The sequence below is a fragment of the Typha latifolia genome, chromosome 2 (genome assembly GCF_019914945.1).
Source record: "Typha latifolia isolate L0001 chromosome 2, TyphaL0001v2, whole genome shotgun sequence".
In the NCBI taxonomy this organism is placed as follows: Eukaryota; Viridiplantae; Streptophyta; class Magnoliopsida; order Poales; family Typhaceae; genus Typha; species Typha latifolia.
The window spans coordinates 5,582,613-5,607,602 of record NC_133087.1 but is presented as its reverse complement, the minus strand read 5'-3'; the positions used below and the strand labels follow the sequence as shown (position 1 = coordinate 5,607,602).

The window sequence follows — 24,990 nt, the reverse complement described above, 5'->3', positions numbered from 1 at the left end:
ATTACGACATGAGAACACCATCGCATGGTAATGAATCTACCACAATAATGAAAGTAATAGAATCATAACACAAATTTACCTAAAACTAACTAATTAAATAACTCACAGATTGCCGCTATAGGTTCAGGTTGGACAACTTAAGAATTATTACATTTATTGCTCAGGTAAATTTAGTATAATAATAATTTGATGAGCTATTAAGAGTAATTAATATAACTATCATCATGTTCATTGTTTCATCAATTATTATCGATTTAAAAAAAATACAATGGATAACATTTGATTAACTTACTTTATTGAATATTTAAACATATTGAGCATGATTACCAATCTCTAGTTAGAACTAATTCTTCATCAGAAGCAATTAGAAAGGTAACAAACTTGTCCCTTATTAATGATTAACATTCGAGGGCTCAAGTCGACATAGTAAATGACTAAAGTAAATTAAAACAAAATTAAGAGCATTCACTTGGAGCACCGTAAGGGCAAAGGTAATTGGCTAGGCTATAACTAACTCAAAGATCACATCATCACCCTCGCAAAGTTGGGCCCAAAGCCTAAACTAGCTAAGACTCCCACATAGGTTGGGTTGTTGTCAAACCCACAACTAACTTGGGCTGGGCCATAACACACAATTGACTTGGGTTGAGTTGCTTGTAATCTAACCTATGACTTAGGTTGGGTCACACCAAACCCAAGTCCAACAACCCTAGACCTTTCCCCCTTGGCAACTGAGGCCGGCATGCCCATCGGCATCCACAAGCAGTAAATGGCATACAAGGTGTGAACCTAATCAGAGATGGAGCATGATTCGTCTTGATGGGAGAAGCCTAACAGCTAAAGGAAGAGTAAACTAGCAAACACAGAGATAGTTGAAGAACCAAGCCAAACAAACGAGAATGTTATGGAGAGAGCACAAAGCTCAAGGATTAGTTAGTTAGGGTGATCGACAGCAAGGGAACACCCCCTCCATTGTCGGCGCCCGTGGAGGTTTCCACTACCACTCACTGAGCTACGAGAGCCCCAAAGGCAACATCAAAGACTATCTCACGAAAAGAAAGGTTCCCAACGAGACGCTTAGAGGAGATGTTAGCAAAGGTGGCTAGAAAAAGGGCTCAAAGGACAAGAAGAAGCTACCATGTGCAGCCTCAACCAATGGGAGAAATGACTAACTATGGGTATCACCGAAAAGGGGACAATAAGAGAAATCTTGAGCAGCATGGGGAGACAGGAGGTCACTGGTCGGTTGATTTCTATCAAGGTCGAAATAAGAAAGGAAAAAAAACTAAACAAGCACTAAACACTAATTAACTTAAAAGAGAGTTAAGGGACTCACCGATGATTCAAATCATGGGTTTGGTGGGCTCTGTTGGCGCTCTAGCACTGCGAGGAAACAAAAGAGAAAAAATCTGCTACAAAAAAGGAAGAAAGAAAAGAAGATGAAGAGGAAACGGGGAAGAAGAAGAATTCTGCACATGCGTCCAAAATTTTATTTTATTTTTTTGTTTGTCTATTTATTTATTTTTGGGATGTTACATTGTAGCTATTAAAAAAAATTAGTGCAACACATAGTCATTAAAACTATTTTCTTCTCATTAAGAATACTTTGCATCAATTTTATACTGTAGGGTTGAATTACAAACACTTCCAGTTTATACAATAAATTTTATAAAATTTTGTCAGTTTTTCAATTGAAAAAAAAATTTAATTAACCAATGTAAATATCATGCTGCATGAGCATGCAAGAGTCGGATAAATGCAGCTCTGTCGCCAACACAGTAAGTAGAAAACATATTTGACATATTTGCATATATATATATATATATATATATATATATATATATATATATATATATATATATATATATATATATATTTATCTGTGCCTGCATAGAAATACACCTTGAGAAAAGAAAAGAATAACTTTAAGAAAGAGAAAATTAAGCATTATTTAATATAACATATGACCGTCAAAGAATAGAATCAATAAAATAGTAAAATAGATATAAAAAACACTTACTTTAAATAAAAATAATCCAATTATTCTCCCTTGACGAACCTCTCAAATCATAGGTCAGACAAGCTAATGACTCTCTTTGACAGCTCTATTTGTTAGCAGCTTGAAAGATGGCCCTTGTGGAGAGGTGGAACTCTTCCTCCATAACAAAATAAAAAGAAATATCTGAAGCTCCACAAAGTTATATTCTCATAGGTATGTGACAATGCCCTCAAAGGACAAGTCTTAGCACTTCCTTTTAGTCGGTAGGAACTCCACAAGCATAATGCAATTGGAGTTTATATTATCTACTCAAACAGCATCTCTGTGATGAATGCAGCAGGCACTCTCAGACTCCCAATTCATTGGCTCATTTCTCCCAACTTGGATGAATGTATTAGATACATTATATATTTTTCATCCCTTAAGATTCTCTAGTTCAGCAGAGAAAACAATTACACTGCTCATAACTAATGTAGTCTTACTATCCGAAGAACAGTGAAGTACCAAAAAATTAAAATTATCTAGAGTTCTAGACATGTCATAAAGTGAATATAGGTTTAGCTATTACACCTACACCGTTTGAACTATAGGATAGTATTACGATGACCTTCTATCATTTGAAACGCTATAACCAGACCTCCTAAACTATCGGGGGTGTGATGCAAGGGATGACATTAATGAAAAATAGTATAGTACTCTTTTATTCTTATCCACATAATATTATTCTACATTCCTATTGCTTAATATTAGAGAGAATATAAATACCTATTTTACTCTTCATTGTTAATAGATAGGAAGTGATTTGCTTGTATGGCAGCAATTTATTTTCCCTTCCTCTCTTCATTTCGAAATCGCACCACCTTAATCTCATCTCCTTTCTTTTAATAATTACTTAATGTTGATATAAGTTAAGAATGAATATAATAGTTTGGCCCTCTTATATTTTCTATAATGGTCTCAGGTTGGTCCAGGCCTAGTTCAATGGTGCTCCAGTTGGGCCGGATTCGGATTTGTCTGGACCTTTTACTTTTGTTCCTCCCGATCGAGCCATATTTCAGGCCTGATCGATCCGTTCTTTGACGAATTTGACGTCCTCCGTAGGTGTTATCTTGGATTGCATATAAGATGTTTGTTAAAATGTTTGACACCTGCGCAGCCGGCGCTGCATTCTAAGCGGAGCGTTCTCTGGTTGGTTGCAGTTCCAATACTGAATGGTGTCGATAATTTGATAGCGCACGCAGCAATCCCTGAAGTCATAGTTCTTTGAGTTGCTTTCACATCGCTTTTTGTGTTATTTTTCCTAATCCAAGAGCAGCTGTAGGGTGATGTCAAGATCTCATGCAACTACAACTAAGTTTTGGATCTCTACCATCCCTCTTTACATGGAGCGGCCGTCATCTTTGCAAAGTCATTCCTTTTCTCTCCATGGAGCAGCTCCGTTCTTTCAAGAATCTTTTTTTTCTCCAATTGGATCATGGCCGTCTCAGCCCTAGAGGACTCCGGCCCAGCCTCCCATTTCCTCCATGAAGGCTTCTTCCCGGCACTTCTCCACCAGCGTGAACTCATCCGCCATTCCTTTCCAAAACCCATCTCCTATTTCCCCTGGAACTTCTCAAACCATCCAATCACTAGCCGCCGCCGGCCGCGTAGCCGATGCCATCCGCTTGATCGTCCTCCGCCGTAGCCGTGGAAAGCTGGTCAATCCGAACGCCTTCATATCTATCCTTAGGCCCTGCGCCACACCAAAAACACTCATTTTAGGACGGCAGCTCCACGGCCACATGGTAGTCTCAGGTTTTGTCGATGACACCTTTGTCTGCAACCATTTGATCCATATGTATGGAAAATGTGGATTCTTAGATGATGCCCACTCGGTTTTTAATGGAATGACGAAGAAGAATTTGCATTCTTGGAACACCTTGCTCGCTTGTTACTGCAAGTTTGGATTTTTAAGTGAGGCAGAGAGGCTGTTCGATGAAATGCCAAAGAGGGATGCAGTTTCATGGAATACGATGATTGCGGGCTATGATCAGCATGGGCCATGTGAGGAGGCTCTGCAGTATTTTGTTTGGATGAGACGTTCTGATTGTAAGGTTGATCATTTCGGTGTTTCCAGCGTGGTTAGTGCTTGTAGTAATCTTAGATTTCTTAGAAATGGGATAGAGCTGCATGGTTTTTCGGCCAAGTTGGGTCTTCATTCACATGTGCAGGTGGGTAGTGCTCTTATTGGGCTTTACGCAAAGTGTATACAATTGGAGGCTGCTAGAAAGGTCTTTGATGACATGGGCATTAAGGAGATTTTTACTTGGAATTCTATGTTACATGCTTATATTAAGTGCTCAAAGATTGAACAGGCACTAATATTCTTCAGAGAAATGCCTGAGAAGAATGTGGTTTCTTGGACTACAATTGTCGCCGGATGCTCTCAGCATTACAGGAATGAGGATGCAATTCTGTATTTTCACAAGATGCAGGAAGTTGGCTTGCGGCCTGATAAAGCATCACTTGTTAGTGCTTTAAGAGCATGCACAGAATTGCTGGACTTTGAAGAAGGGTTTAAAATCCATTCCTTAATACTAAAATGTGGTGGTGGCTGTGATGTAATTGTTGGGAGTGTGCTTGTGATGTTGTACTCCAAATGCGGGTATTTTACTGATGCTATAAATGTCATTGATGGTATGCTACTAGTTGATGACTTTTCATGGAGTGTGCTGATAGCTGAATATGCAAAGCATGGTATGATAGATAATGCCTGTAAAATATTTGAGAGTTTGGAGGTGAAGAGCATTCCAATATGGAATGCGCTTATAGGAGGTTATTCCGAACTTGGTATGGATGGAGAAGCTCTTGAAGCTTTTAGGAAAATGCAGATGGATGGGATGAAGGGTGATGAATTTACCTTTGGAAGCCTCCTTATGGGTGCTGATCTTCTGGGCCTCAGATATGGTGAACAACTCCATTTGCAAACTCTGAAGCTTGGCATTGATTCTTCTGTTTTTGTAGGTAGTGCTCTCATTGACATGTACAGTTACAATTTAGAGTCTGAAGCTGCTAAGAGGGTGCTGTATTTATTAGGGGAACCAAACACTGTGTGTTGGAATTCCATGATCTCTGGATTTGGACTGAACAAATTGGATACTGACATTATCAACATATTCTGTGTCATGATGATTCTTGGCGTAATCGCTGATACTGTCACATTCTCACTTGCTCTTGACTCATGCTCAAATCTACTAGCATTGAATGAAGGACTACAGATTCATGCCCTTGCTTGTAAATTTGGACTTGATTCAAATGTTGTTGTCGGATCTGCTCTTATAAATTTCTATGGGAAATGTGATAGACTAAGCTGTGCCTTACATGCATTCAATGAACTGCAAGAACATAGTGTAGTTAGTTGGACTGCACTTATTGGGTGCTATATGAGAGGTGGAATGTGGGATATGGCGAAGGAGCTATTTGATATGATGCCAGAGCGGAACATAGTTTCTTGGAATACAATTCTTTCTGGATGTTCTAAACTTGGCCTTCCTTTGGAAGCACTTCAACACTACCGTCAAATGAATAAATTAGGTCTGCTGCCTGATCACATAACTTTTGTTAGTATGCTGTCCATTTGTAGCAACTTCTTGCTGGAAGAGAATGGGAAGCAGTTTCATGCACAAATAATCAAAGCTGGCTATCATGTGAATAAGCATGTCAGCAATGCCATGACTGAGATGTATCAAAAATTTGCAGAACTTTCACGGAATGAATTTTCTTCTGGATTATTTCATACAGAACTTGGAAATGAGATAGCAGAGCCAGCTTCTCCTTCAAGGAAGTATTAGGCCATGTGTCTTTTCCTTTCTGGTAGCTTTTGGTGGAGACTTGTAAACAGAAACACATCAAGATTGCTCATTCAGTTTTTATTGTGAATGAGGTGACTGGAGGTCAGCACTATGTGAAGAAATGTACATGTTGGCCCTCTGCACTTAGGTTACAAGATATTGTCATGATCAAAGGTGACAATGATTTTTCTTTAGAATATTTCTAGCCAAATGTAGAGTCAAGCTGATACATTCAATTTTTTACTCAGTATCTTGCATTCAGGTCAGACCAGCTGCCTGATATGCAACAAAAAGCTGGAGACTGAATAAAGCGGCCTGTTAAACATCAGTTGGTTTCCATTCAAGAATGTTAAGTAGATGGCAGGAGGCAATACTGGAAACCCATCCCACTTGGTGCAAGCTCCTCTGAGGTATCCATGCTAAAACATTTGTATGTCTAATTACAGTTCTACCGTAACTTTGTTGCAAGTTTTATGATGTTATCTGATGTCATATCTATACTAGCTACTATGCCCATCAAAATGAGCATAAAGAGAATGAAATTCTAAATCTTATTGGGATATATTCCAATGCTACCAGTTTCTTCCATTTCTAATTCAGTAAAAGAAACTTGTTCAACCTAGAAACTTGATCTTATAAGAATAAATAAATCAATCAAATTACGAGAAGCCTCATAAAGTGCTTCCTTTGGTAGATCATGGTGTTACACTGGTAAACTCAATGAAGTATTTAAGTTTTTATGTGAGGCACATAAGGAGGTGGCCAGAAGAACACTGTTTAAGTTTGTTTTGGAGTTCCTTCATGTTCCATAGGGCAAACCCCTCTCCTTCAAGAGGTAAGCTTCCCATGGAGTTCCATTCATAGAGCACAGCTGAACCAACAGTAATTAGAGCCCATCTTGGAGCGGTTATCAACCATGGACGACAAAAATAGCACCCTAGACATTGCCGAGTGTATATATTGTATCTATTCTCAAGCATTTTGTCCTAGCGTAGCATTTATATTTGTGGTCTTAAGCTTGTGTAATATCTTGACAATCCTGAAGACTTTGTAGATATTCTTAGGGACTTGCTGTGCACAAGTTCCTCCTTACTTTCATTCAATGGACTATAAAGAAGATCCGACGATGGAGTCGGGAATAAAACATAGTGAAGTGTACATCAGCGGATATGCAGTTGTTCTCACGGTATGCATAAATGTTGAAGGGATTATGTTTTGTTTTTATTCTTCTAATGATATTTACTTCTGCATGACTAGTTTGGTTCCTAGGTCATGTACAAACTATGCAATCTAAACTTCCCCCAGTATTTCCGAGAGTTATACGATATGCTAATGTCCCTGAGTTCCACCGAGGTGTCCTCCAGGAGATTATACCTCAGTTGAGAACCGATAGGGTAACCTTCGTTACCATTTGGATCACTTACATTTCTACAGCATGCTCAAGCCATCTTTTTTCATTTAGATTCTTCTTGCTGTCCAGCTTACAGAAGAGGAGAAAGATATAATCCCGGTTACTACAATTATAGGATAGGGGAAAATTCATTCTAAAATAGAGGTGGTAATGGGTTAGGATAAAAGAAGAATGATTCAAGTCAATTACTTTTCCTAACATATGTTCCCCAAATTATAGACTGAATTATGTGTATTAGAGTCTCACTCTGTTATTTTTCAAGAGGCTGCCACTTCAGATCCTGAAGTTCCCAAAGTTGTTTCCAACCATGAACCATCAAGATGACACTCATTACTAATGTACACACGTACGGTATAGGAAATGAACCATCTACAACAACAATAGCCATAACAAGTAATAACATTATTATTTAGAGGCATGAATTGAAAAATGATCATCTCAAAGCTTGAGAATTTGTTGTTATATTATTTATTGATATTATCATTACCATTATTTTGTAGATGTGTGATCAAGTTTCATTTTATTTTGCCACATTATTATGTAGAAGCACTCGGAAGATGATCATGCCAAAGTTTGAGATTGTTGTTGTCATTACTTTTGTTCTTTTTGTAAAAGACTTATGTATAATCATTATTAATAAAAATCATTCTAATTAAGGAAATTTTCAAATAACACACTATATTTTCACTATTTTTACTATTAATACAGAATTTTGTAACGTGAATTTTTTTTTTATTTTTTATTTTCATGAGTGACACATTAATCCTATTATGTGGTTTATATAACTCTATTAGTTAAATTACTAAAATACAATTGAAACAGTATTGATCGAGATCTACACTAGCTAAATTCTTTCTAAACCATACTCCACCCTAATAAAATATTTCTTGTATTAGCCGATGAATGAAATTGAAGATGAGAACAGGGGTAATCTACTAATTTTAAACATTACTCTTTGTATTTTAACATAATATTCCTTCATTGATATCCTACTGTTCAGAAATGGTCATTGTAAGAAAATTGTAGGGTACAAAATTCTCAAAGATGCATATTAATATAAAAATAGTGAAAATATAAGGTGATATTTTAAGAATTCCCTTATAACCAATACTACTATTTTGAATATCATTATTATCATGAATAATTCTCTTTTCACCGTTGAACTACTATTATTTTTCATAATGGCCTCTTTGAATTATCACTTGGAATTATAAAAAATATCTCACCTTATCCCTTCTATTAAGTTTCTATTAACTATTTTCATCAATAAGTTGTCATGTAAAAAATCACGTTATAAAAAATATCTCACATTATCCCCTCCATTAAGCATGTGCAAATAACATGTAATTCAAGAGTTTATGTTGACTAAAATGGAAGGGCAATTTAGTCATTTGTTTATTCTGGCTAGGATGTTAAAAATGTGAAGTATTTTTGATAGTTCAAGAGGTTGTTTTGCATCGAACAATAGTTCAAGGGATCATTGTGAAAAATAATGATAATTTTAGAGGTGAAAATGAAACCTTCTTTTATTGTTATTATTTATTATTTGGTTTGGAAATTGAGCATGGTAGAGAAATGGGAAGTCTCCAGATTTCGATTAACTTTTAGTTTCATTAGAATAACTAAATAAGAAGTGAGAGGCTAAATATGTTGAAAGAAAAGAATTGAGTTATCATAACTTCTTCTATTAAAATATCATTTTGTTCCAAACTCTCTCTCTTTCTCTACTGGATCCATCACATTAGTGGGGATATGATGTACTGAAACATCCAAACATAAGTCCAAATGGTGGTGGTAGATTCTCTATATTTCCCCAACTGCTGGAAATTTCTATAGCTTGCAACTTAATAGCTGGGTTTTACGTTATCTGAGCAGCTGAAATTAAGACCAATACTGAGCTCTTTTGGCAGAAAAAGAAAAAAGAAAAAAAAATTAAAGAAAGATAAATAATTTCTTTTTATTTATTTATTGAAAGCTGTGAGTTTATGAGTTAATTATAGGTTAGATAAAAAGATTTTACCCTCTCAATTTAAATAAGTTAGACACCTGAACAAATCGGATGGTTCTAAGAAACAATCCACAATGAAATCATAGTATGTGCATGTTCCTCTTTGACTAAAAATTTACTAAATGTTAACTTTATTATTGGGATTCGAACCTATTAATTTTGTGAAGGCTAATAGAACTAGATCAATAGTTTCAGTGTGGCCTAAATTCTCTTTTCATCTTTCAAGTGAGTTCTCACTAAGAAAAAAAAAAACTCTGCGAAGAACCTTCCTTTCATAAATAATTGTCCGAATCCCAAAAGATGCCTTAAAAATATCCATCAGTCCAATCTATCTTCAAGCTTCGAAGCTGTCAGTCTGCAACTTGGGCCACAGCACAAGCTTAGCCGTTATCTAAATGTCTTTAATTTAACTTCTTGGCTAGAAATTAGGAACTACCAGGAAAAGAATGGGACACTCTCCACCTAAGAAGCATAAGCATCACTCACTTGGAGGTTTTTGTGTGACTTGCTACTAAGTAATTATTATGAAGGGTCTTAACTCAGCACTCAGTTCTATTTTTTCCGATATTGATGATTATGTTTTTCTAAGTTTAGTGTACCTTTTTTTAAAAAAATAAATTATGTATATCGTGAAATTAATGGGGCAATCGACTGGCTTGCTAATTATAGTAGAAATATAAATTTTGGATGTACCTAGGAGTGATCATTTTATGACCCTTTTGAATGGATTTTGCTCGCCAACACAAAAAGTGATACACATTGTAACTATGAAAGTTAAAGTAATAAAGGCTCTGGCATTGGACTGGGCCACACTCTTAAAAGAAAGATACTTTCGCAATGAATCTTTTTGGAAGAAAAGATAGAAGCCTTGAGACTCTTGGACGTGGAATTCTATCCTAAGGATGCGCAACCAACTTTGGAGAAGCGTTACATGGTAGGCGAGCAATGGACGATCTTGATAGATTGTTGATGAGCCCTAGATCTCATACGATCTATTTGAGGTACAGCTCCCACTCAACATTGTCACTGTGCAAACCTGATGGACGACGACGTTTGGGAAGAAGGAAAAGTCTAAGCGCTCCTTGCGAGAGATGCAGCATTGGCTGTTAGGAAGATCTTCATTAGCTCGGCAACCACAACTATGCCGGATAGATTGGTTTGGATGCACTCCGCCTCATTAGAATTCTTTGTCAAAACTGCCTTCAACCTACTCTTAAATGGTGAGTGGACCAGCTCTACCTCTTGTGTGAACAAACAAAAGTTGTAGAATACCATTTGGAGATGCAAACAGGTCTTGCTAAGAGTTCAAGCATTTCTATCGCGCTGCTTGAATGGAGCCATAGTAGTAGAAGAGATTATAGCAAAGCACCCACCCAATATGAACACTATCTACTCAGCTTGAAGATGTGGTTCAGAGATCATAGAGCACCTCCTCTTGAATTATAATTTCGCTGGAGCCACTTATTTTGCAAGTGATCTCGAGCTCACGATTGGCAGTGAGCCAGATCGCTTGGAAAGTTGGATTATGCATATGTTGGAGAGGATGACCTCATGAGCTTGCATACACATTCACCTTGATATGGGAGATTCAAAAGTAAGAAATAATAAGACTTATCGAGGGACAATGAAAAGCAAAGTCATCACCAATGTTCTGCATGGAGAGGAGTAACCTGTCACGCTAAGCCTACAATCAAAAGAGACACTTCAAAGTAACGACTTGGTTTGTTGGGTAGATGCCTCATGGAGGAGTAATGGCAAAGGCAATCTCGGTATTATGCTCTATAGGCATCTAGATCTATTTTCTATGGCTAAAAGCATTCACCTAGATCCCTGCTCTAGTGCTTTAGACGAGGAAACGCTTGCTATGCTAGAATGAATGAAGATGGTAGGTTTTTGGAAGCAAGAGGACAAATGAATTTTTCAGTGACTCTTAATGTTGTGAAGGCTATTAATAGGTGGATTGACAATATCAACTAGTCTATATACTCGCTAGTGCTTAAACTTAAACAGTGGATTTCTAATTACCCTAGGATTCAAGTCTGTTTTATGGGTCACGCGAATAATGGAATAACTCATAGATTAAGCAGTTTGACTAATCCACCAACAAATGTGGAATGTAACACTTTATCAAATGAATATTAAAAGTCTATGGACATTATCTCAAAAGCAAATAAAATCAAAACCGAACATTTTCCTAATAGCCCCAAATTTCACTGGTTATAGCAAACAAGATAACTTTGAATTAGAATTTAATGGTTCTGCACATATTAGCACGGAAAGAACATCTAATCTTTCATTAAGCAACAGTTTCCTAAATTTTAGTAGAAATTAAAAAAATGCGTCTCTAATAAAAAAAAAAATACTAAATATTAATTCCAATATTTATAAGGGAATTTAAATTTATGATCTTTATCATAGGCCGCCTATGATAGGACTCAACCACTGAGCTACTATAATATATTAAAAGATGATAATATTATTTATTTGTAGCCTTATTCGAATGACTAAAAATGGTGCATCTTTGATATTTTTTTCTCTTTCTTGATTGATTAGAACTGTTAGGGTGAGATAGAACCGACCTTTTCCAAATTATAAAACTCAAAATGTGCTGTTCTAATCTCATGTAATTTTTTTTTTCATAACGCTCTCATTGTATACTCTCACTTCAAGAAGATCTGAATCAAGATACGAAACATCTTAGAATGTTAAGAAGTTGTCCCTCCAATAAAATTCATTAAAATGTCATAACTTAATAGCTTCAAATAATTAAAAAAAAAATTAAAATTTCAAATCATGATCGGAGGGATTTAGTAGGTTTCCAAACAAGGTTGTTATGTCTCTAGAGAGAGAAAATTATATGTGATATTTGTAGAGAGAGAGAGAGAGAGAGAGAGAGGAGATCGTTTGGTGGAGCAGTCGCTATTGGCCTCCCACATGCTAATCCCTGGGACAGAGAGAAACCATCGCCTTCGATCTGTCTCCGTTTCGGTAGAAGATATACTAAAGATATAAAATTTATCCGGAAGAGAGAGAGAGAGGGATGAATACAAGGTGATGGGAGAAGAGAAGTCGTCGATCGCCATGGCGAGCAGGGAGAGAGATCGCGAGTTGCTGATCCCAGTGGCCGGTGACTCCGCCGTTGACTCCGATGCCAAGGCCTCCGCCTCATCTGCCGCCGCCGCCTCTGGCCGAGAGGTTCCACCATTTCTCTCTCTGTCTCTCATATTTCTTGTTTTATTTCATGTTTTGGTCAGCTGGGTTCTTTTAAAAATTGATTTTGAGGATGCTTCTTAATAGATTTAGGCAAATCCCGTTTGGTTTTTTGATCTTTAGTTCGTTTCTTGATTAGCCCTGTTTGAAGAGAAGCTACATTTGATAGTAGAGAAAGGATTTCCTTTTCGGATGCTTTGGTTGGAGTTGGGTCAGTTTAATGGCCAGAGGTGTTCTACTTTTTCTTTTGCTGGTTCAGTAGGTGGTTTCCTTTCCCCCCCTTTTTCTTGGTTGCTTGAGGAGTAGTTATTCTCTCTTGCTTCAACTTTCTATTGTTGGAGAACGATGTCTAGACGAGTTTTGAGTATTATTCGAGGAACCAATTGGTTTCCACTGTTACCGGCCAAACTACTCGCTGTTGGACTTGGAAGACTCCATCTTGTATTTAAGATTGCATTTCTTAGGCTTCTAAAGGAAGAAAAACATAGACTTTATTTAGTTTAATGCTACATTTTCCTTGAAATACTAGAAATCTCAGTATCCATTCTATAGCCTGGAAGATAATTTTGTAAATCCAGTTAGGAGCCATTTGTCTTGATGTATTTGAAGAAAATATTCCTATAGATATAGGGGATACTTTAAAAGTCATTTTTTAGTTTATACATTTCATGATATGGTCTTCCCCAGAGGCAATTTAGAACCATCTGAAGTATCTACACATCCAGTTAAATTGAGTGTACTTCAAAACACAATTGTCAAACTGGGGTAAAACTTAAAGGAAAGAAGAGACGATCTAAATTTGTTGCTTGTGCTGGTTTCTCATTTGGGGCAATGCAGCATTGTCAAGTACATGGAACCAAACAGCATCTTAATGTTAGTTAGCTTCATGAATATTTCACTAGCATTTCTGTTTTAAGTTTCTAACCCATCATTTGTAGCTACATTCGAACTCCTAGACTCCCGGTAGTTTCTCATATAATGGAAACACTTTTTTCTCCAGTTTCTAATACTTTTATTGAAGGACATGAGCATGATTGGTTTCTCATATAATTTGATCTTCCTTATTTGATTGCCTATCTAGGAGAGATCTCTAAAAATTTTATCATCCTTCGAACTCCTAGACTCCTGGTAGTTTCTTATATAGTGGAAGCACTTTTATCTCCAATGTATTTTGATCTTCCTTATTTGATTATCTATTTAGGAGAGATCTCTAAAAATGCTATTTTCCTTTTACTTAACTAGGATTTAAGACTTAAGAGGCATATTACTAGTTAATCTTGATTTTCTTGGGACCAACGGATAGTTGCACTCATATTTTTGTGGCAAAGACCATGAGTAGATCAAAGATAGGTATGCATTTCTCTTCCATCAAAAAGCTTGATTTATTCATTTAAGCTTTATAAACATTTGTTAGAGAATACTGTACATTTCGGACCCGAAATAAAGACACAATTATGCTGTGGAATTATTTACAAGAATGATATATTGTTTTATATGTAAGAACCAGAAGAAAAAAAAATTGAGGATCAGGGGTTGAGAGAGGATGGTGCACGTGCAGCCCCTCCCCTCTCCCTCTCCGGCACGCGACGAGGCGCAGATGTCTCATCTAATCCGAATCAGATTAGATTTGATCTTCTTTTAATCTATAAATTAAAACCCTAATCCCTTCTCTCTCTCTACTTAACCATCTCAGCCCTCTTCTCTCTCTTCTTTCTCCCCTCTTTCGCTTTCTTCTTCCTCATCGTTGGAGTCACGCCGTGGAATCGGTCCGCCGGAGCGTCACCGGAGCCATCGGAGACCACCACGTGATTCCTTGGTAAGCTTTCTCCCACCCCTTAAATTAAATTTCAATTTAATAAAGTAAATTAAAAATACCTAATTTGGGGGTTCTTCGGCTTCATCGGCAAATCTGGCCGGTCGACGGCTTAAGGTCGCAGCCGCTCCGTCTTGAAGCATCTTGCTGTTGGCCTCGTGTCGTGGGCGTTCACCGTTGGAGCCCTCGTGGCTCCGGTCACTGTCGGCCATGAGATCGATCGCCGTTCATGGGTTCTCCTACACCTCGTGAGGACGGCGGCACCGTGTGGGTGTTAGGGAGCTAAGGGCGCGGCCGGCGAACCGTCGCCGTGATGGCCACCGACGTCTCCCTTTCTCTCTCTCTCTTCATCTTGGAGAAGATAGACTCGGGCAACCGAGTCTGGTCTTCTCCCTTTTTATTTTTGAATTCGGGTCGAGTTGGATCCGAATCCAAGGAACCCGACCCAGTTCCATTAGTTAATTGGATTGGTCCTTGGGCCCAATCCATTTAGATGTTAGTTGGGTGGGCTGTAGGCTAACTGCAGCCGAACCCAACTAAATTGGACTTATTTTGGCCCAAATTAATAATTATTGAGTTAAATTGTAGAAAATTTTTAATATTTTTTTAATTATTAAAAAATGTTATTGTTATTTATTATTAAAGGTGGTGATTTTTAGCATGTGAGCTAGGGATTTGAGATTCAGTTGTCTTGCCTAGACTCAGGTGAGTGGATTCACTCACATATTTATTTTATTATATTTTGTACCGTTCAGACCATGTAAATTTTCTGTGTGCAAATTATTTATTTCACCCTTACGTGCAAAAATTTAATTGTTACAATTTCTGTGTGCAAATCTATTTATTTCATCTGTATGTGCGAAAATTAATTGTTATATTTTCTGTGTGCATTTAATTATTATACTTAGTGCATCATCATACTTCGTGCAAATATTGAAAATTGTGAAAAGAAAAATGAGATTAGTATTGGTACGACTTAGAGAATAGTTCCGGTATAAATCGCTTGTGATTTTTCGTGGTGATTCAAGTCTATTTGGAAGTCCAGGGGAAAGTCCTAAATCAAATCACTGCGGTGACTTTTTTGATGACTCTGGTGGAGTTAGAGAACAGTCCTACGATGAATGAGAAATTTTCTAGGTGACTCTAACTTCTCTCAACGGTTAGTAGAAAAGACAGAGTGTGTTGATCACATAGTGATACCATCTGATGACCCTAACTGGATCAGCTATGAAGAAAAGTCCCGAGCGTCATTTCGAGGTGACTTCTAGTTGATGTGGATCCACAGGGTCTAGACCCATTGAGAATTTGACGGTATAAATATTGAAAAGATGTTAATATGTTGAAACCGTGCAAGGTTACAAGTTGTGACTTTCTCTATTATTATTATTGTTATTATTTAAAGAGCATGCTTATTGTAAATTGTTATGGATATTGTTGCTTTTTTTCAGCATTAATAAATGTAGAATTTATTTAGTTTTCGAGTAGATTCCACTCACTGAGCTATAGTTGTTGGTTCATGGATTCTATTTTTGTATTTATTTATCTATCTTAGGTAATAGTCAGCGGGACGACTGAGCGAGATGTACCCGGACTCCACCTCCACTTAGGATTCACCTATTTACTTTTCCACTCTTTTGAATTTTATGTTTTAGATTAGAAGATTTATTTATTTCGTTAGGGACTCAAAAACAATAATATTATTTTATGTAAATTGCAATTAGTATGAAATTTAATAAAGCAATTTTATTTTACTTATTTATTTGCCATAGTACTGGTAGAAAGTATTATTAAGGCTTCATGTATCTCAAACATATTGAGATACATGGCTGGTCATGATTCCTATTTCGGGTCGTGACATTATATGCAACAGAGAATCAACTATCCAAATAAGACATCAAGATATTCTAGATGAAGGATGAGAAATTGTATTAGAGGTTGTGTTCATATCTGTCATATGACACAATACATGAAACTTGATGCAATAGCTGATGGAACAATTGCATAACTATCTTTAATCTACTCATGGTTTCTGTAGTATATTGTCATGCATTTGTCAGGCTTATTTAGTTATGTATTCTTTTTTCTAGTACTGTCATTAAGAGGATCTCTGAAGAAGTTTAATATTATTTTAACTGATTTTATGCCTTACAGGCATTTTATAAAGTTGTTCGTAGTTGGGCTTCCAAGAAGTTCATGACTGGATGGTTAGTTCTGTTCTTTTAGTATTTAGTGCTTTCTCTCATATATTTTCTTTGATGCTTTCTCTGCTATTATTCTCTAGCTGCATTTACTATATATTTCCATGTACTGTTCTATATAACTATATAACTATTAGCAATGGTAAACTGACACTTTTTTTAATTTAGTTGAAATTCATAGGCCTCAAGAACTTGTGACCAAGGTTCTAAAACTCGGTATCGGAATCGGGATTGATTGTTAGAAAAACCACATGTATTGGTTGTATCTATCGTATCGGCCGCCTGTATCGGATTTAACTATTTTTAATTACGTAAATTTTAAATATTATTAAAATACAGAAAAATTTCTAAAATTTTATAAAAAATAATAGAAAATAAAAAGAAAACAAAAATTAGTCACATATGATGCCTAAAAACTAAATAAAAAATTTACTAAAAACTATATTGAATTTCGACTTATATTAGACAAATTTTTATACTTGTAAATTACTACTGCAAAACAACATGAAGAGAGATATCTTTCTAATTTGTTATTCTATAGCAGTAAGAAAAGAGAAAAAAAATGAGAAAAAAAAACTCATTTGAGTTCACCAAACTGTGGATTAGCTAGAGGGGCTCACCGAATCCATCGCCGAGAGAGCTCAGTAGAGTGTGAGAGTGTGTGGGAGATAGAGAATAAAAATTAAATTTAAAAAGAAGGCAGTTAATGACATTAATTACTAATGTCTCCTATATTAGATACATTTTAGATTTGACCTAAATCTTAAAAAAATTAATTTCAACCAATATTGATGTTTTTAGCCGATTCGGCCGATTTAGCTGATCCCAGACCACCAGATTGGTTTTGGGTTCGGATCAGGATTAGTTATGGCCGATCTCGATCCAAATCAGTCAATTTTGGGATGCATGTTTATGACTATCTTACTCATGTGTGTCACCTTTTATTCTTAAAAAGAATGCCCTTAAATGACTGAAGTAGAAATATGATCAAAACTTATGATAGAAAATGTCGTATCTTCAATGTGAAATTAGAAGTATAACAAGATCGAACAAATATCACCAATACTAAGAAGCAATTCCGTGAAGCTCATTAGAAGGATAACAACAATGACATAGGGATATGCTATTAAACTGGAATAAGTGAAAAAGCACAGTCAAGTGGAGGTAAACCTAAATTAGTGGGACAAGGAAGTTGGCGGTGTCCAACTATTGTAAATCCTTTGGCACTGCATAGTGCTTGAAGTCACTGCTAGTAAAAGTTTGGATGATTAACTATAAACCCAAACAAATTATGTTAATCACTCTACATATCTCCTCCATCAGGATCCTTGGCATACTGTCCAATACATGTATATGCACATGTAATGTTAACTCTTTATTATTGCATAATTTATTTTCCTTGGTACTTCTTATATAACCCTTTGACGAGTCTGCTTGATTTTTTGTGATATTTTTATTCTGATTCTTTTGCATATAAAGTTTTCTTTAAATTAGTAAGGAAATTGGCTATTGTTTAGTGTTTCAGAGAGACTACATCAATAAGTATGACTTGGTTATCTACTTATAGAGAATATATCATGTTCTTTTTTTGGGCATGCCCTTATTTCTCTTGCATATTCTATATTTTCAGTTTTATCCTCTTTCCAATTGCGATCACCTTCTATATCACGTGGTGGTTTATTCATTTTGTGGATGGATTTTTCTCTCCAATATATGCTCAGCTGGGAATTGACATATTCGGTATGCATCTCATACTTGTACATTAGGTTTGAACTTTTGAATATTATGTTGATTTTTCTTGCTCTGCGGATGATCTATTAGTATAATTCTACTTCTTAAGTTAATGCTTTTATTTTCCTACTTGGAAACTTGCTGTAGTTAACATGTACATATTGAAGATTTCACACTGACATGGAAGTACATCTATATGCATCCGTGTTAGAATGCCATCTGGGCATCTTATGGGGTCTGAAGTTAGAGGTGTATTTAGAACTACAATTATAACTTGTAGTAGATGCCATCATTTTTCTTGTAATTTATAATCATTTAATATATATTTTTATTCCCTTAAAATCTGTTAATAAAACAAGTGGTCATAAGTGTTCTTGTGTTAAACTTTGTAATGCTCATCAGATGTCATGTCAGCAGTAGTGACCATTTCTACTATTTTAAGGGGTATATTTGTATTTCCAGATATGTCAGCAGGGTCCATCATATCTCAAATGAGAAGCTTATGTGAGCCATTGTGTGGGGCTCACAATCCCTTGTTACACTGGGCAATTAAGGCTTAAAGTTGAGCATAAGCTGATATGGCATATATTACAGTCTATCTTGGGGACGATTGTTACAGACTTACAGATGAGGGTAATTAACTCCTGGCCAACCTCACCTAGAGGCATGTCATTACCAATTCATGCAAAGAGAAGAAGATTTACTAAGGGTTAACTAGGAGAAATTATAAGCACTTTATATATATTGCACTGTTTTGAAAGGCAGTCGGGGCAGCACCCCAGATGCCCCACAAATTAAGAAGGCGGCCCTCAAAAGCAGGAGGGTCGCTTTGGCGCCTGCCAATCTGCCTTGGCAGTTTTGGTGTAATTTTTTCAATCAACAAAATAGATGTTATTTTTTTTTCTGCAGGTATGTTAACAATTACGTGTGTTTACTAACTACTATTCTGCTAAGAGCCCGAGAAAGATTACTATTTGTTTGCTGCAAGTATGTAATTAATATTTGTGGATTAATGTTTGTGATTACTATTTGCTAGTATGTATGTTCACTATTCTGCTGATTATTATTTATAATTGTGATTACTGTTTGTAAATTAGTTGCTATTCTACTAGAGGAATTGTTCATTAATTTTTCATATAGTATATATATTATATTATCATATATTTTTTATATATTAAAAATTCTAGACGGTCTTGGTGGCAGCCTACTACCTAGGCACCATATAGTGGGGTGACCGCTCGTAAACCGCGTCCAACATACAAAACATTGATATGTCAGAATCAACATGGATAAAAAACTCTACTTTGTTCTCTGAATGTCAGCTATCATGTTCCTTTTTTTCATTTTATTTTGTTTTTTCCTTCTCATGTGGTGGATGGGTTGCTTTCACTCTACTTTGTTCTCTAAATATCTAATACTTCTCTTTGCACTTTGCAATTTAGGAAAACTATCTTGCTCCAGATTCTTACTTCCATGATCAAAGGCTCACCTCGGCTGTTTCTCTTTGGCAGGACTTGGTTTCATAACTTCTCTAACTTTCATTTTCTTGGTTGGAGTGTTCATGTCATCTTGGCTGGGGGCATCCATCCTTAACCTTGGAGAGTGGTTTATCAAGCGAATGCCATTTGTTCGCCATATTTACAATGCATCCAAGCAAATTAGTGCTGCCATATCACCTGGTAAATTTCCTTCATCTATATAATTCTGTTGATGTGCAATTCAATTGCTATAACTAACATTCTCTAATTACAGATCAGAACACACAAGCCTTCAAGGAAGTGGCTATTTTAAGGCATCCCAGGATCGGTGAATATGCATTTGGATTCATCACTTCTACAGTTGTCCTTCAGGTTTGGAATATTGTTCATGTTATTTTTTTGCTTGATCTCAATCATTTTAATTATTGCCCATCCAGAATATCATACAACAGCCAAGTTTTATGCAACTATTTGCTGTCAGATTTATGGGTCCTTTTCCTTTCATTTATCTCTATTTAGAGCTAGGTTCTTTATTAATGCACCTTTTCTAGCTTTAATACAATGTTGACAATTTTGGCTCCTAATCTAAAGGTGTATTTGGAAATGTATTTTCTGGGAATATTTTTTCCCAGCTTATAATTTTGACTATGCTTTGACCAAGAATGGCTTGGGGCAAAGAGGAGTAAGTAGGGATAAAAATAGTTCCACCTTTTTGGTGGGAGATAGTTATTCTATGAAAAGAATTTGACAAAAGCTACTTGTTTTCCAAAAAATACCAATTTTGTCCCGTAACAACTATAAAATGTAAATGGGGGATAAAGTTATTTTATCCCCTTTTCTGGGCACCTACTAGAATAAAATCACTGGCCCATACATGTGCACTATTTAGTCTTTGTTAGAGATGTATAAATCATCTTATTTGGCCCTCACTTAACTTATCCTCTATATTGTCTGGTCCAATCATTTCTTTTCTATGTTTTCCAGTAGTCCCAATCATTGCTTTACAACCATGTTTTAATATTCTCTAATGCAGCAAATGATTTTCACTTATTCTTGTTAATGTCTATGGACAAAAATAATTCTGGAGCTTCATATACTTGTTTGATATATCTCATAGGGTTATTTTGGAGGATATGAATGTTAGCTATCAATAATCAACCTTTGGAAGTCAAATTAGCTATATGTTAGGCATTACTGCTAAATTTTGATATCATATCTTCTCCATTTCTTTTTCTATTTTTATAATTTTGGTCTTCTCTTTTTTCCACTTTCTGCCCTCTTGACAGAGTTATTCTGGAGACGAGGAGCTATGCTGTGTCTATGTTCCAACCAACCATCTCTACATTGGCGATATATTTCTCATCAACTCCAAGGATGTCATTAGACCAAATTTATCTGTTCGTGAAGGGATTGGTAAGCTATTTACCTTCTGTGATTGTTGTATGCAAGATGTATTGTGCTGCTTGTTGATAGTTCTTCTCAATGTTGTGATCATTGTGTTTTCCTAGAGCAAAGGACCCTTTTTGGTTTAAATTTTTTCTTTCTTTCTTGAACATTCTTCTCTCCCTGTTTCAATTGCAGAGATTGTGGTCTCAGGGGGGATGTCAATGCCTCAAGTTCTCTCAACACTGGATCCACATGGTATCCAAGTGGACAGAACCAGATCTAATCGAAGTTGAGATAAACGGCCTTGCTTACCGTTGTTTATTCTAAGCTGTTAGGAGTTTATTCCTTCCTGTTAAAGACTTCTGTGCTGGCCAGGCAAATTCTGATGGCATTTTTTTTTTATTCTCCTAGATTTTCTTTGCTGTGCAAAATTTAGGTGAAGCAGATCTGATATGTTTCTTGTATTAGTTTTATTGCACGCCAAGGAATAGGTTGTTTATCCAAGTGCATTCTTTTTCTGAGCCTCCTATAAGATAATCTGGTTATCAAAAAAGATTGAAATGCATAGAATTCTTGTTAGCATCACACATCTTCGTAATTGCTCTTCAGATATTTTTTTTAATAGGTGACATTATCTCTTGCATTCTACAACTTATGTAATCCACTATTTGCTGGTGATGAGCTAATGCCTTGTGGTTTTACTCTTATTTATCCTGGTGGGTTGCAACATTTTTAGAACCATTGTAAATTAAATCATCAAGAGCCCATAGCTTGCTACTTTCCAGGATCACTATTTGTTTCACTTTTCATAATGAAATAATTCTAAGAATTTTCCAACTAGATTGATTAATTTGTTTGTTTATTTGGCAAGGATTTCATTCTCTGTAAATTATCTTTCTCGTCAAGCTCTTGATTTCATTTGCTATCTTGGCAACATATAATAGTAATGATTCATCCATCCTTCCCAGATTACTTTTTAATCACATATCAAAGAGAAAGGAAGTGGAAGAATGTAGCAGGACATATTAAATATGAATCAATGCTTTGTACTCTCATATTTGTGAATGTCATAATAAAATATTTGAAATTCAGGTCTTTGGAGCTTAAGGAGGCTTGTCTCAAAAAATACTTAAATCTAATCGCAAAGAGCCCATTTGCACATTTCCTTCTTTTTGGGGTTTTAGACAATTGACATTGAACAATTTTAAAATATTATAATTGCCTCCATAATTTTTATTACATTATTATTATTATTATTATTATTATTGGTACTGAAATCTTTTAATTCTTTTAAAATTGCCACTACATTTAGATATTGATAGAATATTTCATACAATAACCCCAATATTCAAGTTTTTTTTTCAACACCATCTCGTGGGCTAAAAACTTCCAACCACCTCAGTGGTAACAGATGGTTATTCAAGTTAAGGAATGCATATAAATGATTAAAATACACTTCTTTCTTAATTATTACTCTAAAATATTTATCACTAATTTTATTTCTTGCAAAAAATTAAAATTTCTTTTCTTGAATTATTATATTGGATGATATTAGATAGTTTTTGAATTATTTTAAACAATTTGTACAATAGCCAAATGGACGTTTTTTGATCTAAGTTTAGTTTTTGCAGTAAATTTTTATTCTTTGAAATAGGGTCCATAGATTGAATATCATTCATAAGCAGGGTTACGTAAGGCTTCAAACGGTGGGCTAGACCGGGCTTTACATACACAATAATAGAGAGCCTGTTTGATAAAATTATGAGTAGGTATATTGTTACACGTATCCATAAAATAGACTCGAATAAAAGGTAAAGGGTTAACCACCTAAAATATTCTTAGACAATCGAAAGAATAGTTCAATTAGTAAAGTCAATTTTACTAGGGCAAGTGAATAATTGCGAGGAATAGTTGCTTTAGCAAGACCCTAAGAACCTTTTAAGTCCTTCAAGCAATGCAAGTGCTTCATTGTAAAGGATGTTTAAGCAGTAATCTACAAAAATATATAAATCATGGCCAAAACAAATTTGCCAAATGGTTGACGGCCAATCCCAATCCCCTACACACGTCACCGACCTAACTTGCATAAAACCAAATAATTGGATTGAGAGGAACAGGCGCCACTTGGCACCCATGCATCGTCGAAGAGGGCCCCAAAACACTAGCCAAATTCTACTTTAAACAAAAGAGCAAGTAGGCTTTGTCCACAACCAACCGAGGCAAAACCTCATGCCATTAAAAACCCTTGCATTTCAGGACTTCCACAAAAACAACAATATAGAGAAAGTGTAAGTGAGGTCAAGCTTGGAGAGGGTAGGGTAGTAGTGGAGGAGTCGTTGCTTTCATAAGGTAGGGTTCTCTTCAAGCTTGAATGTCAGCCAACAAAAGAACTAAGAGACACGAGCAAAGGGTGAGTTAAAGAGGAGGTGATCGACAGTTTTTTTAACCGTATGTATACAATGGACAATTGTCATTGATGTTAGGTTACGATAGTGAAGAGCCAATCTCACCAATAGTGCACTTGAAAAATGCCAAAGAAATATTCTAACGCGAGCACCGGACTTACACCTCTAGATAAGCTTCTATGTAGAGCTGACTGAGTTCGAAGAGTAGGAGCTCATCTAGCTACCCTTCGAGAGAACACTGTAGGCATACTTGGTGGAGAACTCCCCAAATGTTGAAGGCATCAAAGTAATTCCGGACAAGTTGCCGACACAGGGTCGACGTGGATGTGAAGGATGCTCGTGGCCACACTCTCAGTGAATAAGTTGCGCACGAGAGGCATGTTTTGCACCTTTAAGATCCTTTACTTTTGAGATAGAAGGAGGTAGGGACACATCGTTAATATTGAGGCGAGTCAACCATGGTCTTTGACTATGGAGACAGAAGCTCCATCCCTAACACTCCACCTTACGTTCTTCTAGAGGAAGTCCTTCAATTAACATTTCCATATCCATGAGCCTTTAGGTTTAGAGGTCGAGCCACAAAAGGAAGAGGAACATAAATATTTTTCTCTAAGCAACCTAATTCAAAGGGAAGTCAAATCGATGATTAGCCTCCTAACAAGTTTGAGAACTAGAGCTTTATTTACTAGAACATGGTTCTTGATGTTGTGCCCAATACACTAGAGATGCTTAACATTATATATACTACTCTAGTTTCAGAGGCTGAGGTAGCAGTTGTCCCTCTCAAAATTGCACCAAAAGTTTCAAAGAATTGCATTAAGCTTGACGAGGAACTTCTAAGGGAGGATAGAGGAGAACATGAAGTAGATAGGGATGAAGCTCATGATTGATTTGATAAGAACCAGACAACCTCCATGGAATAGGAGCTTTTTCTTCCAACTCACGAGTTTATTTTGAACTTTGTCCAAGATGAACTCATATGCCAAGACCCTGGATTTGGGTAAGAGTAATAGTGAGCCCAGGTATCTCTTGCAAATAGCAAATGGATGAACCTTGAGGGCTAACATGATGAGGGTTTTGCAAGCACCTCTAGCACCTCTACTAAACTAAATTGAGGATTTTTCATTGCTAATGGCTTCACTAGACAACTTATAATAAATTTCAATGCACTCGGCTAAGGATAAGGCTTCTATCACTGATGAATTCTAAAATAGCAGAAGGTCATCTTCAAACATAAGGTGGTTCAAAGCTTGAGTTCCTTTGGTCACTTCATTCCTTTGAGTTTCTTAGCACCCAATGCCAAGCAAAAAGGATAGCACTTTCAACCCTAAGATAAAAGGTAAAGCAAGAAGAGGCATCTCCAACAAGCCTCCGGGAGGGGCAGAAGGAGCCCTCAGCCAAGCCATTAACATCAACAGCAAGAAAGAGGAGGAGATGCACTCACTGTTAAAGGCAGTGAAGTCTTCCAGTAATCCGTAAGCAATGAGGCAATCCTTGAGGAAGAACCACTCCATCCTATCG

General features: G+C 36.3%; 2 protein-coding genes across 5 annotated transcripts; both read left to right on the top strand.

Annotated features, from left to right (window-relative positions):
• The first annotated feature begins 3,155 nt into the window (after window positions 1-3,155).
• On the top strand, window positions 3,156-7,912 carry LOC140780945 (pentatricopeptide repeat-containing protein At2g13600-like). Of its 4 annotated transcripts, XM_073126674.1 has the most exons (4): window positions 3,156-6,003; window positions 6,078-6,239; window positions 6,875-7,015; window positions 7,785-7,912. In XM_073126674.1, exon 1 carries the CDS (start codon window positions 3,523-3,525, stop codon window positions 5,827-5,829), a length of 2,307 nt encoding a protein of 768 aa, XP_072982775.1. In that variant the 5' UTR covers window positions 3,156-3,522; the 3' UTR covers window positions 5,830-6,003; window positions 6,078-6,239; window positions 6,875-7,015; window positions 7,785-7,912. The 4 variants fall into 4 exon arrangements, with proteins under 4 accessions (XP_072982775.1, XP_072982773.1, XP_072982776.1 ...); XM_073126672.1 differs by lacking the exon at window positions 7,785-7,912 and having other exon boundaries at window positions 6,884-7,149; XM_073126675.1 differs by lacking the exon at window positions 7,785-7,912 and having other exon boundaries at window positions 6,524-7,149.
• Window positions 7,913-12,074: 4,162 nt separating this feature from the next.
• On the top strand, window positions 12,075-21,649 carry LOC140782859 (protein LIKE COV 1-like). The gene is made up of 7 exons (XM_073129689.1): window positions 12,075-12,443; window positions 16,423-16,475; window positions 18,100-18,209; window positions 19,712-19,879; window positions 19,953-20,050; window positions 20,965-21,091; window positions 21,260-21,649. The coding sequence occupies exons 1-7, from the start codon at window positions 12,303-12,305 to the stop codon at window positions 21,355-21,357; spliced, it is 795 nt and encodes a 264-aa protein (XP_072985790.1). The 5' UTR covers window positions 12,075-12,302; the 3' UTR covers window positions 21,358-21,649.
• Window positions 21,650-24,990: the final 3,341 nt, after the last annotated feature.